At 44.0% G+C, this 19792-nt stretch overlaps 1 protein-coding gene across 1 annotated transcript; it reads right to left on the bottom strand.

Annotated features, from left to right (window-relative positions):
- Nucleotides 1-1294: 1294 nt before the first annotated feature.
- Nucleotides 1295-19552, bottom strand: REELD1 (reeler domain containing 1). Its single transcript, XM_013978858.3, is given in 8 exon segments — nt 1295-1470; nt 1472-2028; nt 2925-2988; nt 3493-3823; nt 8128-8291; nt 10354-10576; nt 16461-16679; nt 19419-19552. Coding segments are annotated over 7 exon segments (1593 nt in total). The 5' UTR covers nt 16669-16679; nt 19419-19552; the 3' UTR covers nt 1295-1424.
- Nucleotides 19553-19792: the final 240 nt, after the last annotated feature.

The raw sequence follows: 19792 nt of genomic DNA on the forward strand, positions 1-19792 counted from the left end.
TATTCCTCATGAAGTTATTGTGAGAGTTAACTGTGAAAATGTATGTACCAGTTCTTAGCACAGTACCTGTGTGATTTAGGTGCTCAATCAATACATACTCTTTCCAAGTTTACATGTTTTTGTTTCCACATTTAAATGGATCGGGGAGTTCCTCTCATGGCTCAGTGGTTAATGAATCTGACTAGGAACCATGAGGTTGCGGGTTCGGTACCTGCCCTTGCTCAGTGGGTTAAGGATCCACCGTTGCTGTGAGCTGTGGTGTAGGTCGCAGACGCGGCTCGGATCTGGTGTTGCTATGGCTGTGGTGTAGGCCGGCTGGTGGCTACAGCTCTGATTAGACCCCTAGCCTGGGAAGCTCCATATGCCACAGGTGCGGCCCTAGAAAAGACCTTAAAAAAAAAATGGATCGGGACTCTAATGGCTTTAACTCTGAAAAGCCAGCAAATCCCGATGTGTTATATTAGGTGAACATCTTTAAGAATTATACTCAGATCTTATTTTGAGCCCAGGTAGTATCCATGGGACTCTTGCTAAATCAGAGTGATCTTCATAAAGTCACAAAAGCAAGTAAATGGGTTTTGCCCACGATGCTTCTTTCTTAGGTAAAGGCTCTTACAACATTTTTTTCAGCCTGACCTCAGGCCAAAGGCAAGCTGCCCGCTGGGGTTTGGAATACAGGAGTCTCTTATCAAGTGTAAATGGATGGGCGGTCTCAGGTCCATTTACACCTGATGAAGAGGCTTGCTCACCCCACCCTGGTGTTTACAGTCTCCGGCTGCAAGTGTGTTTTCCCGCAGATGTGGGTAACCAAACCCTCTAAAATCCTCCTTGTTTCGGATCAATTTCTATGGCAGATTTGCCATGCTCTGAGTTTCCAAGAAGACGAAATACCCTCGCACTCATCCAGTCAACAAAATCAGAGTCAACTTTGAACTCTGGATCAGAAAACAAAACTTCTTTGGGGGTGATTTGGAGAGGCCAGGGGAGGGCTGCAGTTCTTTTTCTTGCAAGAGACACAACGCCAACGTTACTTTTTTATTTTTCAAAGAATTCGAAGAGAGGAGGCTGACAGGCTGAGGAGGGACAAGTTCTATTTCTGCGGGTTCCTTAAGGCAACGGAGGAAGCTTAGCGGCCACGGGGGTCTAGTTAATGAGCAGGTTATACAATATTCATTATGTTGAGTTTAACTCTTCAAACAGAACATCTAATTGAGAAAAGAAAAGCAGCAGCTAAATTACAGATGTTCAGACAACAAAGCCAGGGAAGAACTCCCTCTGTTGATAAAACTGTCCTTTTGCTGCTTCCTCCACTAACTGCTCCCTGACAGGGACACGGTGAGTCCCTGTCCTCATCAGCTATTCTCATTAGCTCGGTTCTGGCTGAGACGCTCTACGGGGTCCAAGCAGGACGCGGAGAGGCCTTCTCAGAGGTCTGATTTCTTGCCCCCCACAGAGGGAGTGATCCACTCATTCTGAGTCAGCCACAAGAAAACTGTTGTCCCTGATCCTCCTCTCGTGCACGGTCTCGCGGTCGTCACCCCTGGCAACTGCCTCCCGGGTGGGCTCCCTAAAGGACACTCCCGTCCGCTTGCGGCAGTATTGGGCATGCACATAGCGAAGGCCAACAGCCATGGCCATGCCCAGCGCGGCCGAGAGGCAAAGCAGGATTCCCAGCTGCGGAGCCCGGAGCAGGATGCCCGGAGGGGTCCTGGCTTCATCTTGCCCAAGCTCAAGCCCAGGGTTGGTCTTTCTGGGGGGTCCCACACCAGCCTCGCCATTTCCCTTCCCCACCCTGGGCTCCTTGTGCTCTGAAGGAGGCGAGAAGCTGGCAGAGGGCCTTGAGGCCTCTGCCCGGCCCCGGGCAGTGGGTGGCCTGGAGGTGACAGAGGTGTGGAAGACAGAGGTTGGTTTGGCTGCCCTGGCCCCACTCCCCATGAGTGCTTCAGAGGACCAGGGACCAGGATGGGTCAGATGGATGTTGTACAAAGAAGGCCTCACCACCGTCGTGTTAGAGGCCTTATCCTTGTCCTAGAAAAGCAAGAGGGAAAATTTGCAACTAACCTCAGTTCCTTAAAAACTCCCAGGCAGCCGCTGAAAACCTAGCCTCAGGCCTCCTCTTAGAAGAGCTCAAGGGAGAACAGCCAAGCAGATAAATGTCCACTTGTCATTGATGGGAAAAGGGAGATGAATGGAAACCCCACAGAGAGGATGGAGGCCCACTTACAAGAATAAACTTAGCATCCTTTAAGATGCTTCTGGACAAATATGGGTCCCTCTCATCTCCAATGGCTGGAGTATGTCATTTGTGTGGGGGTTTTTTTTTGTTTGTTTGTTTGTTTTTTTTTTGACCACACCTGTGACATGCAAAAGTGCCTGGCCCTGGGATCACACCCACACCACAGCGGCGACAATGCTGGATTCTTAACCGACCTGAGCCACAGAGTGTGTCTTTTTATGCAAGAGGGACCTCTAGTCTCGCTGTAGGTTCTAATAAACTTGAGTCAGGATATTAGGCCATGTTTTATTTTGTTTTCCTTTTAAGACTTCAGAGGAATAGTAAATCACTGGGCATGTATATTTTATATGGCCCACTGATCTAACCTCTGGGATCATACATGGTATTCTGAGGCCAGTGTTATGAAGGAGAAGTAGGGGAGGAGGAGAGAGAAATTACTAAGCAAAGCTAAGTGGGAAAACAAATCATTAAAACCACTGATTTCTACAATTGCCGATAACTTCAGAGACACTACATATAATGGGAAGGCTGGCATTGATTGAGGAAAAGATGCTGTGTATATATCACACCCTTCCCCCTTCTCTCTGATTTTGGCTATTAGTCTAATGCCTCTGATTTTCCAGCCTGGGACTTCCCACTCTGGAGTCAAAAATACCAAATTCACTGCCTGTGCACAACTCGGCTTTACCTGTTCATCTCTATCCCAGGGCAGGCAAGTTTCCAATGACTCAAAGCGTGGATCATTCTGAGTCCTAAAGGGAAGGGGGAAAAAAGGACTGAGGAGTCACTAAGTATTTGGACCAAACAGCAATGTTTCCTACCACTGTGGTATATACTGATAAAATCATATTCATTGGAAACCCTTGAGTTTGGAGTTTGGGGGCTGGGGAGGGAATATGGGCAGGAGAGGGGAGGTGAGTGAGGATGGCAGCAGAGACTTACTAAATGCTTTTATTTATTTACATAAAAACAGATTTATATATTATATATTTATATTTCTAAAATATAAAACATATATTTATATTTTATTTTATTTATAGCAGCACCTCAGAGATTGCTTCCTGTTCAAGACAGCAGTTCCCCCTGGGTTATTTTCATACCCAGCCCTTCTGACCAGTAGCCCAGTACAGTCAGTGTTTCTCACACATGTAAGAATAGATATACTTGAGATCCTTTTCTAACCGACTCCAAGAAGGTCCCATTGCTTACACATCCTAGTATTTGACTTCATCTTACCACCTGCCCTGGCCCATTACCTGTGATGGGTGTTTGGGCTGGAAGCAAAGCTCTCTGAGAATTCCCTGAGGGCCACAAGCCCCTCCAGCCCACGGACATCCAGGGATGGTTCCAGGGTTGGGCTGCTGTCTCTGCTGGGTTGCAGGCCATTGCTGACTGCAGCAGCTGTGTGTGACCATGGCTGGAATGGAGTCTCTGCACCCCCAGGCAACGCTGTCACCCCAACACTGGCAGGAACAGGACCTAAACTGTCCTCTTCTGCAGCTCCACGTGAGGCCACAGCAGAGACATCTGCACTCTGCAGAGGAAGAGTGATGGAGAGGCCAGGAGCTATGGGGAGGTCCAGAGACACTGCAGAGAGAGGGAGAGAACATCTTCCTTGTATCCTTTCACACCCACAACCAGAATGATGGGCTAAACACTAGAGGTTTTAATGTGCCTGAGGACAGACCATTAACTGTGAGCCACTGGAAAGTGTCACCATAAGGATGATCTGCCCAGTCACAGAAGCCCTGGCCAAGTGACAAAACACCTGATTTCTTAGGTCTTTTTAAAGAATAAGCCCTTGGCCCTCTGGGCTTGTGCATTCTCAACAGTTACCAATCCAAGAATGTAGAGACCGCTGTGACCACTGTGTCTTTTCTCACTTCTGCCAGAATCTGCCTCGAGCTAAAGAAAAAAAAAAAAAGTGGAATCCCATGGATCACAGATTTTTTTTTTTTTTTTTTTGGTCTCAGGAGGGCCGCATCTACGGCATGTAGAGGTTCCCAGGTTGGGGTTGAATCAGAGCTACAGCTGCTGGCCTACACCACAGTCACAGAAACTTGAGATCTGAACCGTGTCTGCAACCTACACCACAGCTCACGGCAACGCCAGATCCTTGACCCACTGAGCGAGGCCAGTGATTGAACTTGCATCATCATGGATACTAGTCAAGTTTGCTTCCACTGAGCGATGATGGGAACTCCACAGATTTTTTTTTTTAAAGCCCTAGATCTTTCTTGCCATAGTACTAATGCTAAAAGTTTCCCCAGTGATGAGCCTCTTTCTCAGGCAGAGGTGGGATCACTGCCCTGCACTGTCTCCTTTCCCACCTGTGATGAGCTGACAGGGGGCCCAGAGGTTTGAAAAAGAGCTTCGAATGGGGCAGCAAAAAACAAGCACAGGTTTTGGAGTCAGATTATTGTCTGAGTTCACTCTTCACTCTGGGGTAAGCCCTCCAGAGTGTCAGCTTCTTTGTTTGCAAGATGAGACTAATAATGGTACCTCCAGCTGAGCACTGTTGAGGGGGTGGAATGAAATCGTGGCTGCAGACAGAGGAAGTGCAGCGCCTGGCACGGCTGCATCACAAACCATGTGTTTGCCACGGTGATGACCGTGGGACTTCACTGCTCTTCACATAAAAAAAGTACTGGCCGAAGTTTCTCTGGCTGAGGCTCCAACTGGGTTGGGGTGACTTCTTTATTTTTTGTGACACTTTGTTCTAATGTCGTTATTGCTCAAAAATATGGAGATTGGGAGTTCCCGTCGTGGCGCAGTGGTTAACGAATCCGACTAGGAACCATGAGGTTGCGGGTTCGGTCCCTGCCCTTGCTCAGTGGGTTAACGATCCGCCGTTGCCGTGAGCTGTGGTGTAGGTTGCAGACGTGGCTCGGATCCCGCGTTGCTGTGGCTCTGGCGTAGGCCGGTGGCTCCAGCTCCGATTCGACCCCTAGCCTGGGAACCTCCATATGCCGCGGGAGCGGCCCAAGAAATAGCAACAATAACAACAACAACCACCAAAAAGACAAAAGACAAAAAAAAAAAAAAATATGGAGATTGGGATTAAAATACACACATTGCTATGTGTAAAATAACCTACTGTGGAGCACAGAGAACTCTACTCAATATCTTGTAAAAACCTACAATGGAAAAGAATCTGACAACGTGTGTGTGTGTGTGTGTGTGTGTGTGTGTGTGTGTGACTGAATCACTTTGCTATATACTTGAAACTAATACAGCAATGTAAATCAACCATACTTCAGTGAAAATTTTAAGAAACACTGAGGTTGAAGTGAAAAACAAAAGAAGGCTTACAAAGACACAGAATTTAGCAAAAATTCTGACAATTTTCACTCCTGCCTGAGCTCTAAATGCCTTCACACACTTCCGGCAGACCCACTGTGTGCTGGGCATCGTGTAACCATGTAAGGTATTGGGGGTGCAGAAGTGATGCCAATTACTACCTGTTGTTTCTGAACTCAAAATCCAAGAGGACAGACTCCTGGATGGGTGACCGTATAAGTCACAGTGTGATGAGAACTTGATACCAGAGCTAAGGAAAACCATTGCACTTGCCCACCAGCAAGTAAAGCTGAAAGGTCCACTAAGGAGATATTTGCACGGCTCTTTGAAAAGTAAAGAGTTCATCAAGAGGAACAGTTTGGGAGTTCCCGCTGTGATTCAGTGGGTTAAGACCCCAACATAGTATCCATGAGGATGCAGGTTCGATCCTTGGCCTCACTCAGTGGGTTAAAGATCCTTCATTGCCGCAAGCTGCGGAGTAGGTCATAGATGTGGCTCGGACCTGTTGTTTCTGTAGGCTGGCAGCTGCAACTCCAATTCGACCCCTTGCCTGGGAACCCCCATATGCCACTGGTACAACCTTAAAAAAAAAAAGGAAAAAAACAAAACAAAACAGAGGAACATTTAAGTTTAAGGAAATGTCAGGGAGTTCTCTGGTGGTGTGGTGGGTTAAGGACCCAGTGTTGTCACTGTCGTGCCTTGGGTTGCAGCTGTGACCCGGATTCGATCCCTGGCTCAGGGCATGCCACCCCCCACTTCTGGGGTAAAAGATAATGAAATGTCAGAAGGTAAAACATGGAGATATAAAAATAGGTCATGCCTTATGGGGTTGGGTAGGACCCCCAAGTATCCCAAGGCTGTTGGAAAATAAGCTTGAAAAATACAATATACTATCTACCCAACAGGAAAATTTCTTAAGTCACATCGGCCTACTAAAGTCTTCTTACAGGGGAGCAATCCATTTTACTTTGTTACCTGACACGTCCCCCAGTGTGTGCATGTACACACACACATTTTCCCCTTTGGGTAACACTGGGGGTTGTGTAGGGGAAGGGGCAGGAAAACAGGCAGGAGCGGAGGAGGAATGTGAGCAGCAGAGTTAGGAGTTTACCTCACAGCCCTCAGACTGGAGTCTGCCACCCACCCCACCCCCGGATGGGCAGACGGGGGACGATGACAAAGTGTCCTGCAGGGTCAACCATCAGAAAGGCTGCAGGATCAATCCACGCCTCTTCCGGAAGCCTCACTTTGATTCATACTCATATGAAAACAAATATCCTTGGGATTCGAATGCAACATTTGCATGATTTATAACGTGGAACAAGAGATTTCAAGGACACGTGGGGTTTCCAGTGTCTTTTTCAGGCCACACTTTGAGACCCTGAGACCTTTTCTCTGCTTTTAGGAGTCTTTTGGTGGAAAAACTGGAGCAGCAGCGCTGGGCAGTGGGGAGAAGACAAAGGTTTTGGTTACAGGCAGAGATGGAGGGTGTGGCCCAGGGTGGGCTCTGAGCCTGAGTCCACTAGACCAGCAAAGTCTAGTCCTTTCCAGCGGGATCCTGGCCTTAACCCATTAGCCAGGAAAAAAGGAAAGAATAAAGGAGAGTTCAGATTGAGTGGATCGAAGGCTGGATCTTTGCAAATGATGCCTTTATGAATGTATCTGTTCAGAGCGCTTAACCTGAAATAAATAATGCAAATGGATTCCATTTCACCAGGAATTTTCGGGTGGGTCAAACATTCTCTATTTTTTAACTTTTGTTTGTTTTTTTTTTAGAAGTTTATGAGTCAGTGGAGTCTAAAATCATGTGGTGAACCAGGAAGAAAATCCATTGCCATCGAAACAGCCTCTCATGCTTGATCCTGTTCTCCAACCCAAGCTGCAAAGAGCCATCAGAAAGTAACAATAAATGCAGGATAAGCTTTTATAAAAAAAGAAGAAAGGGGAGTTCCCGTCGTGGCGCAGTGGTTAACGAATCCGACTAGGAACCATGAGGTTGCGGGTTCGGTCCCTGCCCTTGCTCAGTGGGTTAACGATCTGGTGTTGCAGTGAGCTGTGGTGTAGGTTGCAGACTCGGCTCGGATCCCGCGTTGCTGTGGCTCTGGCGTAGGCCGGTGGCTCCAGCTCCGATTCAACCCCTAGCCTGGGAACCTCCATATGCCTCGGGAGCGGCCCAAGAAATAGCAACAACAAAAGACCAAAAAAAAAAAGAAGAAAGGAGGATTTCTTTCTTGAGCTCCCCATGGAGCCTCAGGGGGCTGAGGAGACAGCTGAAATCTTGTGGTGACTGCTAAGCCTAAGGGTAGGGGTGTGCTGTGTTTTGGTTTTTCGGCTCAGTGCCAACTAGAGCCCAGCTTCATCCGAGAGGCTGAGCAGGATGAAGTGCGGTTATTGCAGGTAACCTTGTATTTGCAAGCATCCCCCGCCCCCCACCGCCAGCCATGTGATCACGTCCCCAGGCACTGTTGACGTTGCCAAGGCAGGTGCCTACTGCTTGTGTCCCAGGAACTGGCAACTGGCAATCATCACTTTTAAGCGACAATATAAATAAGGCTGCCAACCAGACTAGCGGAGGTAGCAGTGAGCTGTACCTGGGGCGGTTCCTTCCATGCCCTTTGGCCTCTGCCCGGGGATTGGCATTGGCCAGCCGAGCTCCACGTGGCCGTCGGATCGGGCTCCGTTGTGTGTCTGTTGAGACACAACAGATGATTCAATCCTTGCCCAGTAAAGGAAATATGACTGGACTACTGATAAACTGTGGGAAAAGAAAGCAGAGATTCAAGGATTTAGTTAATCTTAACTAACACGCCAGGCCATCCTAATAGAAAGGAGAGAACAAACAAAAAGATAAAGCAGAGCCCCAGTCTACATGGAGAGAAGAACCCAGAGATGATTGTGATACCGTCTGGGGTGACTTCATTCTTTTTAAAAACAAAAAGTCGACAGCAGCAAATAATTAAAATAGGAGACGAGACGATAGGTACAAATCAGTTACCCTCCTGAATAAATACAGTCATCCAGAATCTCATTTGGATGAAAAAGTGTCTTCTCCGTCTGTGTCGACCCGAAAGGTTTTATCTTCAACTTTGATCGCTCACCAAGACTAGTATGTCATGAATTGAATTACAGCACTAATTGAAAGTTTTATAATTCTGCTGTACAATTGTATAATCCTATTGGAATTGTAAATGCTATTGAAAATGCAAGATAAATCATTCATATTCTAAATAATATTTTGAATACATGATGCCTTTCTTCTGTAAAAATCATTTGCACAAACATGATCTCATTCATCCTCCCCCAGATTTCACCCACATAGGGACTATTGGCGAGTATCATTCTCTCACTTTAAGTATAATTAAAATGTGATTAATTTAGCTGAGGTCATCCTGAGAGTTAAGGGGCAAGTAAAAGTCACGGTTCATCACCATGTCTATGTTATGGGGGGAAAGGATCTTGAGAAGGGAGAGAATTGGGAGATGTTTCCAATCATGGACTTAGTCCTTTTCCTATCAAATGGAGACAATGGCTTTTTTTTTTTTTTTTTTTTTTTTTTTTTTTTTTTTTTTAGGGCTGCATCTGAGGCATATGGAGGTTCCCAGGCTAGGGGTTGAATCGGAGCTGTAGCCACTGGCCAATGCTACAGCCACAGCAATTCGGGATCTGAGCCATCCATTTTCTCTGAATCACAGAGCATCTATGATAGTAAATCTTAAAATAGAAATAGAGGTGCTTTGAGAAATACAAGTAACTGTGCAGATGGAAGGACTTCAGACACCACACATCCCCGGCACTGGATCAGAACCAAAGGCCTGGCAGATGCTGGTGACACCACAGTCCAGTGGGTCCCATCCTTTCCAGATGAGCAAAGTCGTCAGGGCATGTTGTGTTCCTCCTTCTTTGTCCTGTCTGCTGCATAAGGCCACCAGAGGTGGGGTGGGGAGCACACACCGGATTTCTAGGGGACAACCCAGTGGGGAGGGAGCGTGGAATCCAGATGCCTCCACCCTGTGGCACAGCCTCCCTCCTCAGTACATGGAGGTTCGGGAGAAAGAATCTGAGGAATACACACCCTTTCCTAAAAACCAACCAAACAAACAAAAATTCACTTTTTTGGTACATGTGAGTGTTGGAAAAAGAGGACAAAGCCAGTGTCTCATTGGAGTCCCTGGTGACCCAGTGGGTTAAGGATCCAGTGTTGTCACTGTTGTGGCGAGGGTTCTACCCCCGGCCCGGGAAGTTCCACACGCCTTGAACTCAGATGGAAAAAAAAAGCCAGTGTTTCATTTTGAGGGATGATAATGCTCACATGGTGCTTTCAGTTGCTGGGAACTGCTCCTCGAACTTGGCATATATGGGCCTCTTTGTCCTTATGCCACCCTGCGAGGTGGGTGCTGTCATGGCCACACACATCTGGTGGACCATGAGCACAGGTGCGGAAGCCTCAGCCTCTCCCTGGGCCCAGGGAAGGGTCCTCCGTCTGTCTGTCTGTCTCTCCCTTTCCGGGCTGTTCCCCACCAGCAGCTGTTTTGCTCCCCAGTGAGAACCTCCTGGAGAGGATGGTCAAGGCTCATCTGTGCCCGGGGCAGGGGAACACCACACACTCCTGCACCATGGATAATGGATAATGGAGTTGGGGCGATTTTTTTTTAGTCACCCTCTGTGTAGACTCTCTCTCTAGTTGAGGCGGCCCCAGGGACCCTGTCCTGGGTATAAGGTGGGGGCGAGAGGCAGGAAACAAGAAGGAGGAGAAGAGAAGCCCCCCTCTCTTCAAAGGGGAAGCTCCATTACTCAGAACCAGAACTTGACTCTCTTACAGGAACCTGATGTCCCCCGCAGGCTGGGCGGGGGCCCGCCACTCAAACCATAGATTTCTCTTCCGGGACTTATCCGAGTGGGTGACCGTGTCAGCCTCTTCTGAACAAGTCATCAGTTTGGAATGAGGAGGAGTGAAAACAAAAGTGCCAACTATCTGATGGTCGGACACTCTTCGCGCCTGAAGTAGAAACCCCAGGAAGTCCCGCCTGCTCCTCACAGCCACTGCAACAGAGAACACCCATCAGGATCACACACATGGAGCTCCCATGGTGGCTCAGAGGGTTAGGAACCCAACTGGTATCCATGGGGATGCTGGTTTGAACCCTGGCCTCGCTCAGTGGGTTAAGGATCCACCATTGCCATAAGCTGTGGTGTAGGTCACAGCTGTGGCTCGGGTCTGGCCTTGCCATGGCTGTGGTGTAGGCTGGCGGCTATAGCTCTGATTTGACCCCTAGCCTGGGAACTTCCAAAAATAAATAAATAAATAAAATTTTTTAAAAAAGGTCAACGCACTCTATGGATCTCACCCAGTGACTCTATATGAGTACTTTCAAAATGAAAAGCTTTGGACCAACCCAGCCCCCTGAGAGTAAGCAATTCATTAGGAGAAAAAAAGGGTTGAAGTTCTGTTTCACACCCCAAATAAATTCCATGTAGATCAAAGACAATGTAAAAATGAAATACCAAAAAAAAAAAAAAAAAAAAAGAGAGAGAGAGAAAGAAAGAAAGAATGGTTTGACTTTGGGTGGTTGTTTTGTTTTAAAATTGGAGTTTGGAACAAGTCCCTAAGTAAACCTCAGTAACTATAAGGGAAAAGATGATTTCTTAAAATTCCCCATATAGAAGAAATCAAAATACAAGTGATAAACTTAGATAAGTATTTGTAAGATAGAGCAGACAAATAGACAAAGACTTATGGTGAATTAATAAAAAGATCAAACTGAAAATTATCAACAGACCCAAAGAGAAAATAAACAAGCCCAATTGTAATTTAAAAAAAAAAATTATAAATGAGACACTAGCATATTACCTATCATATTAACCAATTTCAAAATGTGTAATTACAGCTAGTGTTGATAGGACAGCAGAAAAATCAGGACACTCATTCAGTAGTGCTAGAACTATAAACCATAAAACTTTTTTTTTTTTTTTATGGCCGCACCCGCTGCATATGAAAATTCCTGGGCTAGGGATCAAATCGGAGCCACAGCTGCCCACCTACGCCACAGCCACAGCCACTTCAGATCCTTCACCTACCGATCAAGGCCAAGGATCGAACTCTCATCCTCATGGATACTAGTCAGGTTCGTAACTCGCTGAGGTGCAACAGGAACTCCAACCATGCAACTATTTGAGAGGGTAATCCGATAAGATTTTCTATATTTTGTATTCCCCACACTAACCAATACAACAAAATAATTGGATAAAACTATCCAATGATGGGAGTAAATTTCATTTCCATCTATCACCTCTAATTCTCATCAAGAATTAGCATGTATCTGCTACTAAAAAACCAATGGGTCAATGAAGAAATCAAGAAGGAAATTAAAAAATACCTTGGAACAAATGATAATGAAGACACAACCTCTCAAAATCTAGTGCTCAGAGGGAAATTTATAGTGATACAGGCCTTTCTCAAAAAAGAAGAAAGATCCCAAATGGACAACTTAACCCTCCATCTAAACGAATTAGAAAAAGAAAAACAAAAAAGACCTAAAGTCAGCAGAAGGAAGGAAATTATAAAGATCAAAGAAGAAATCAATAAAATAGAGATTTAAAAAAACAATAGAGAAAATTAATAAAACCAAGAGCTGGTTCTTTGAAAAGGTAAACAAAATTGACAAACCCCTGGCCAGACTCACTAAAAAGAGGAGAGAAAGAACTCAAATAACCAAAATTATAAATGAAAAAGGAGAAATCACAATGGATACTGCAGAAATACAAAAAACCATAAGAGAATACTATGAACAACTATATGCCAACAAATTTGACAATCTGGAAGAAATGGAAAATTTTCTAGAATCTTACAGCCTGCCAAAACTGAATCAAGAAGAAACAGACCAACTGAACAGACCGATCACTAGAAATGAAATTGAAGAGGTCATAAAAATACTCCCTATAAATAAAAGTCCAGGACCAGATGGCTTCACAGGCGAATTCTAACAAACATATAAAGAGGAACTGGTGCCCATCCTCCTTAAACTCTTTCAAAAGTTTGAAGAAGAAGGAATACTCCCAAAGACAAACTATGATGCCACCATCACCCTTATTCCAAAACCAGACAGAGATAACACCAAAAAAGAAAACTATCGGCCAATATCATTGATGAATATAGATGCAAAAATTCTCAACAAAATCTTAGCCAACCAAATCCAACAACATATCAAAAAAATTATACACCATGACCAGCTAGGGTTCATCCCAGTTTCACAAGGATGGTTCAACATACACAAATCAATCAACGTCATACACCACATTAACAAAAGAAAAGTCAAAAATCATATGATCACCTCAATAGATGCAGAAAAAGCATTTGACAAAGTCCAACATCCATTCATGATCAAGACCCTCACCAAAGTGGGTATAGAGGGAACATTCCTGAACATAATCAAAGCCACTTATGATAAACCCACAGCAAATATAATACTCAATGGGGAAAAACTGAAAGCCTTCTCACTCAAATCTGGAACAAGAAAGGGATGCCCACTCTCACCACTGCTATTCAACATAGTTTTGGAAGTCCTAGCCACAGCAATTAGGCAAACAAAAGAAATAAAAGGCATCCATATAGGAAGAGAAGATATAAAACTGTCACTGGGAGTTCCCGTCGTGGCGCAGTGGTTAACGAATCCGACTAGGAACCATGAGGTTGCGGGTTCGGTCACTGCCCTTGCTCAGTGGGTCAAGGTTTCGGCGTTGCTGTGAGCTGTGGTGTAGGTTGCAGACGTGCCTCGGATCCCGCATTGCTGTGGCTCTGGCGTAGGCCAGTGGCTACAGCTCCGATTCAACCCCTAGCCTGGGAACCTCCATATGCCGCGGGAGCGGCCCAAGAAATAGCAACAACAACAACAACAACAACAACAACAACAACAACAAAAACTGTCACTGTATGCAGGCCACATGATACTATACAGAGAAAACCCTAAGGACTCAACCCCTAAACTACTTGAACTGACTAATAAATTCAGCAAAGTAGCAGGATATAAGATTAACATTCAGAAGTCAGTCGTATTTCTGTATACCAGCAATGAAATATTAGAAAAGGAATACAAAAATACAATACCTTTTAAAATTGCACCTCACAAAATCAAATACCTCGGAATACACCAGACCAAAGAGGTAAAGGACTTATATGCCGAGAACTATAAAACTTTAATCAAAGAAATCAAAGAAGATGTAAAGAAATGGAATGATATTCCATGTTCACGGATTGGAAAAATCAATATTGTAAAAATGGCCATACTACCCAAAGCAATCTACAGATTCAATGCAATCCCTATCAAATTACCCATGACATTTTGCACAGAACTAGAACAAACAATCCAAACATTTATATGGAAAAACAAAAGACCCAGAATCACCAAAGCAATCCTGAGAAACAAAAACCAAGCAGGAAGCATAACTCTCCCAGACTTCAAGAAATACTACAAAGCCACAGTCATCAAAACAGTGTGGTACTGGTATCAAAACAGACAGACAGACCAATGGAACAGAATAGAGAACCGGGAAATAAACCCTGACACCTATGGTCAATTAATCTTTGACAAGGGAGGCAAGAACATAAAATGGGAAAAAGAAAGTCTATTCAGCAAGCATTGCTGGGAAACCTGGACAGCTGCATGCAAAGCAATGAAATTAGAACACACCCTCACACCATGCACAAAAATAAACTCAAAATGGCTGAAAGACTTATATATAAGACAGGACACCATCAAACTCCTAGAAGAAAACATAGGCAAAACACTCTCTGACATCAACATCATGAATATTTTCTCAGGTCAGTCTCCCAAAGCAACAGAAATAAGAGCAAAAATAAACCCATGGGACCTAATCAAACTGAAAAGTTTTTGCATAGCAAAGGAAACCCAAAAGAAAACAAAAAGACAACTTACAGAATGGGAGAAAATAGTTTCAAATGATGCAACAGACAAGGGCTTCATCTCTAGAATATATAAGCAACTTATACAACCCAACAGCAAAAAAGCCAATCAATCAATGGAAAAATGGGCAAAAGACCTGAATAGACTGTTCTCCAAGGAAGATATACAGATGGCCAGCAAACGCATGAGAAAATGCTCAACATTGCTGATTATAAGAGAAATGCAAATCAAAACTACCATGAGATACCACCTCACACCAGTCAGAATGGCCCTCATTAATAAGTCCACAAATAACAAGTGCTGGAGGGGCTGTGGAGAAAAGGGAACCCTCCTGCACTGTTGGTGGGAATGTAAACTGGTACAGCCGTTATGGAGAACAGTTTGGAGATACCTTAGAAATCTATACATAGAACTTCCATATGACCCCACAATCCCACTCTTGGCATATATCCGGACAAGACTCTACTTAAATGAGACACATGCACCCGCATGTTCATTACAGCACTATTCACAATAGCCAAGACATGGAAACAACCCAAATGTCCATCAACAGATGATTGGATTCGGAAGATGTGGTATATATACACAATGGAATACTACTCAGTCATAAGAAAGAATGACATAATGCCATTGCAGCTACATGGATGGAACTAGAGAATCTCATACTGAGTGAAATGAGCCAGAAAGACAAAGACAAATACCATATGATATCACTTATAACTGGAATCTAATATCTAGCACAAATGGACATCTCCTCAGAAAAGAAAATCATGGACTTGGAGAAGAGACTTGTGGCTGTGCGATGGGAGAGGGAGGGAGTGGGAGGGATCGGGAGCTTGGGCTTATCAGACACAACTTAGAATAGATTTACAAGGAGATCCTGCTGAGCAGCATTGAGAACTATGTCTAGATACTCATGTTGCAACAGAACAAAGGGTGGGGGAGAAAAAAATGTATACATGTAAGGATAACTTGATCCCCTTGCTGTACAGTGGGAAAATTAAAAAAAAAAGAATGTATGTGTACATATATATAAAACTGAATCACTTTGCTGTATGTACATCAGAAATTAATACCACATTGTAAATCAATTATACTTAAATAAAATTATTTAAAAAAAAGAATTAGCATGTATCAAAAGAGAGTGGAGCCAACAGCACAAACATGTGCTTGAGTTCCCTGTAGGTAAGTAGATACTTTCCTGTCTACGCTTAGCCACTGTCTTCAATGTCAGCAGCGTTTTTTCCTGCTTTTTCCAGCTGGCACCTTGGGAACTTGTCCACGGTAGGCAGGAGTATGTCTGAAGTGTGTGTATGTGTGTTGGGGTGGCAGATGGCAGAAACATCCCTGGGAAACTATGCTCATCCAATAAATATCCCTCCTCCATCCTCTCAAGGGATGATTCAGAGGAGTGTCTCACGTGATTTCCCAGAGGGTCCCCACTGGAATTGGGCCCTGGTGTGTTGTCCACAGCAGCGACTGACTCTATTTCACACTTTTTATTGGTATTTCTTTCTTCCCTGCCTCTCTTCCCCCTCTTCCTCATTTGTGCTTCCAGAGATCACTTCCCAAATAAGCCACCTGCACTGAAGTTCTCACTCTGCTTTTGTAGACACCTGAATGAAAATAGCAGGACATGTTCCTTTATTCCCCAAATAACGTCAGTGCGAAGCAATGAGGGAAGAAGTCTGTTTCTTACACACACTTGATCTGTGACATTTGTTCAGGGTAACTGTATTTATATCTTATAATAAAGACAAAATAATTCTTTATTATAATGCCCTGCGTGCCCTCTGTTCTTATCAAGATTAATGTCAATATGAAGATTAGTTTGGTAGTTTTCATGACACAAATATTGCATGCTTATTTTTGGCTACACAACTGCTTCTTAGGATCAAGGCAAACTTTAAGTCTAGGAAACTCCTGCCTGGAATAAACACAACTTGGAATTTGTCACCGAGATCATGGGGCCCCTCAGGGTCTCTCAAAGCCTCTCCCATCCATACCTGGAACAGTGTCACCTGGTGAGTAGGAAGAGCTGCCGGTGAGAATGGTGATGTGGTGGGTCCTGGGGTTCTGAGGCTGGGCTGGGGTGTGCTTGGGCTGCATGTCCACACAGGCCACCGAGCTGGCCCCATGGGAAAAGGCAGACGACCATGACGCCAGGCAGAGGGCGGCACAAGCCCAGCCTGCAGGGGCAGCAGGGACCCTCATCCTGCCCTTTCCTGCATCATGAGAAACAGCAGCTTCAGTCCAGATGCTATTTCGGAAAATGATACGACGTCTTTTTGAATGTGCCTGACCTGAATCCTACACTGCCTTTAAACCTGAAATATCTTTGGTGCCATCTCCCCAGATTGCAAGTGCTTCAAAGTCAAGATCAAAAAGATGTGCCACCCTACTATATATAAAATAGATAACCAAAAAGGACCTATTGTTAGGTATCTCACAGGGAATTATTCTCAGTATTTTGTAATAACTTATACAGGAAAAGAATCTGAAAGAAAATATACATGTATTATATATATTTATATATAACTGAATCACTGTGCTGTCCACTAGAAATGAATACAACATTGTAAATTAACTTACACTTCAATTAAAAAAAAGCTCAGCGGGTTAAGGATCCACCATTGCTGTTGCTGTGGCTGTGGTGTGGCTCAGCAGCTGTAGCTCCAATTCAACCCCCGTCCTGAGAATGTCCACATGCCGTAGGTACAGCACTTAAAAAAAAGAGTACATCTAGAGTACATCTCCTTAAAATATCAAAAAAGAGTTCCCTGGTGGCCTAGCAGTTAAGGATTTGGTGTTGTCATTGCTATGGTTTGAGTTCAGTCCCTGGCCCAGGAACTTCCACATGCTACAGGGGTGGCCCATAAATAAATAAATAAATAACATAGCATTTCAAAACAAAACAAAACAAAAACCCAAATCTATGTGGAAATGACCAATAAATATAGCTAGAACTTGTTAACTAAAAGGAATTTCAATTGAATTAAAGTTTAAATGTGAAAGACGAAATCACACACACATAAAAAAAAATGTGCTAGGCTATGGGAAGTGTTTCATTTCTAAACACTTTTTTTTTTTAACTTTTTGAGGTGTTTTTTGTTTTGTTTTGTTTTGTTTATAATTTTTTTTATTTTCCCACTGTACAGCAAGGGGGTCAGGTTATCCTTACATGTATACATTACAATTACATTTTTCCCCCACCCTTTCTTCTGTTGCAACATGAGTATCTAGACAAAGTTCTCAATGCTGCTCAGCAGGATCTCCTTGTAAATCTATTCTAAATTGTGTCTGATAAGCCCAAGCTCCCGATCCCTCCCACTCCCTCCCTCTCCCATCGCACAGCCACAAGTCTCTTCTCCAAGTCCATGATTTTCTTTTCTGAGGAGATGTCCATTTGTGCTAGATATTAGATTCCAGTTATAAGTGATATCATATGGTATTTGTCTTTGTCTTTCTGGCTCATTTCACTCAGTATGAGATTCTCTAGTTCCATCCATGTAGCTGCAATGGCATTATGTCATTCTTTTTTATGGCTGAGTAGTATTCCATTGTGTACATATACCACATTTTCCGAATCCAATCATCTGTCGATGGACATTTGGGTTGTTTCCATGTCTTGGCTATTGTGAATAGTGCTGCAATGAACATGTGGGTGCACGTGTCTCTTTTTCTAAACACTTTTTTTAACCCCTCTTCTTGTAATTTTCTTGTAAGACTGCTTCTTTTTAAAGAGAGGCTATACTAATTACATCAAAGAAATAAGACCAGAACATGTTTGTATCCTAATGTGAACTCCTTACAAGCTGTCTGATACCCAAGGACAATATGACTCTAAATATTATTGCTGAAATGAGACACCCACTATTCCAATATGGGCAAGCAGCAAGGCATATGGTGGCTTGGTTTAGCATCTTATCTCTCTAATTGCAAATTACAGAGTTAAATGCTACGAATCTTCTGACAACTATCAATTATTTAAAGGGGATTGTTAAATTTGTGATGCTCTGATCGCTCTTGTCCTTCCCATTGAGGGTTTTTAATTATTTCACTACTTCTTTGCAGAGAAGATGAGCAGAGAAAGTTATGCCCAAGCCCATCCACTCTACACCTTGTTAAATGTAGCAGCCAAAAAAAAAAAAAAAAAAAAAAACCTGGCTCAGGAATAGAATAAAATGATTGGGTAAAATAACATTTACAGAGTAAATATCATTTTTGTTTACACCTTGAATGCCCATCAACAGAAAGAATTAGAGGTTGACTTTGTCAAAGAAGTTCAGAGAGAAAGAAAATAAAGTGAGAAACAGCAAATATATTGAGTGAAGAGCTCTCTGAATAAATATTCAGGACTATCAGGTTTTTTTTAAAAAAAAATAGCTGTTTTTATAGTCCTGTGCACATGGATTTTAAAAGTTCTGCTAATATTTTGATCTAAGGAGTAATGCAAGGAACGACAGCTCTCTTCTCTGACAAGCTGGTTTTAAAAGGTAAAAATAAAATGTAGGAGTTCCCATTGTGGCGCAGCGGAAACAAATCCAACTAGGAACCATGAGGTTTCGGGTTCGATCCCTGGCCTCGTTCGGTGGGTTAAGGATCCGGCGTTGCCGTGAGCTATGGTGTAGGTCAGACCCGGCTCGGATCTGGTGTTGCTGTGGCTCTGGTGTAGGCTGGTGGCAACAGCCCCAATTAGACCCTTAGCCTGGGATCCTCCATATGTCTTGGGTGCGGCCCTAAAAAGACAAAAAAAAAAAAAAAAAAAAGAAAGAAAGAAAGAAAAAAGAAAAAAGATATAAACATTTAGTGAAATTAACCATAAAAGCAGTAGACTAAGGGGGTAATCCATACAACCAAATAATCAAATGTCGGTCTTTGCCTTCCTAGCTTCACACACCATTGCCCCACTGACCTTGACACGGACCAGACACAAGGGGACAGGGGTATGATCTGCAACTCACATCTCTTAGGCTTGTCCTGAGTCCTTCAGACAACACTTTCCTCTGGTTTGTTCTCCATAAGGCAGTAAAAGTCCAAACTCTTACACTCCAAGGGGCCATTCCTACAGATCCTCAGGCACATGAAACGATGCTGAACAGCGAGCTGTAAAAGCATGTTCTCAGCTGAGGGATCTCAGGGCCCTTTTCTTTTCTTTTCAGAAAAGACAAGGCTCTGGAAGCCTTTGCTGGTGGAAGGCGGTCATCTCTTCCCTAAGGCAGATCAAGCACAGAAGCCTGTGGAGGAAGTGGGGTGAGGGCCACATCCCATAGATCACAGCCAAAGCCATCAATATCATCCTTCCCCTCCTTAGATCTGGAAGTTGCTTTCCATTAGC

This window comes from Sus scrofa, chromosome 8, assembly GCF_054392235.1.
Source record: "Sus scrofa isolate SSC_HxYL_T2T_F1_AM1 chromosome 8, Sscrofa_HxYL_maternal_Yorkshire_Landrace_v2.0, whole genome shotgun sequence".
Lineage (NCBI taxonomy): Eukaryota > Metazoa > Chordata > Mammalia > Artiodactyla > Suidae > Sus > Sus scrofa.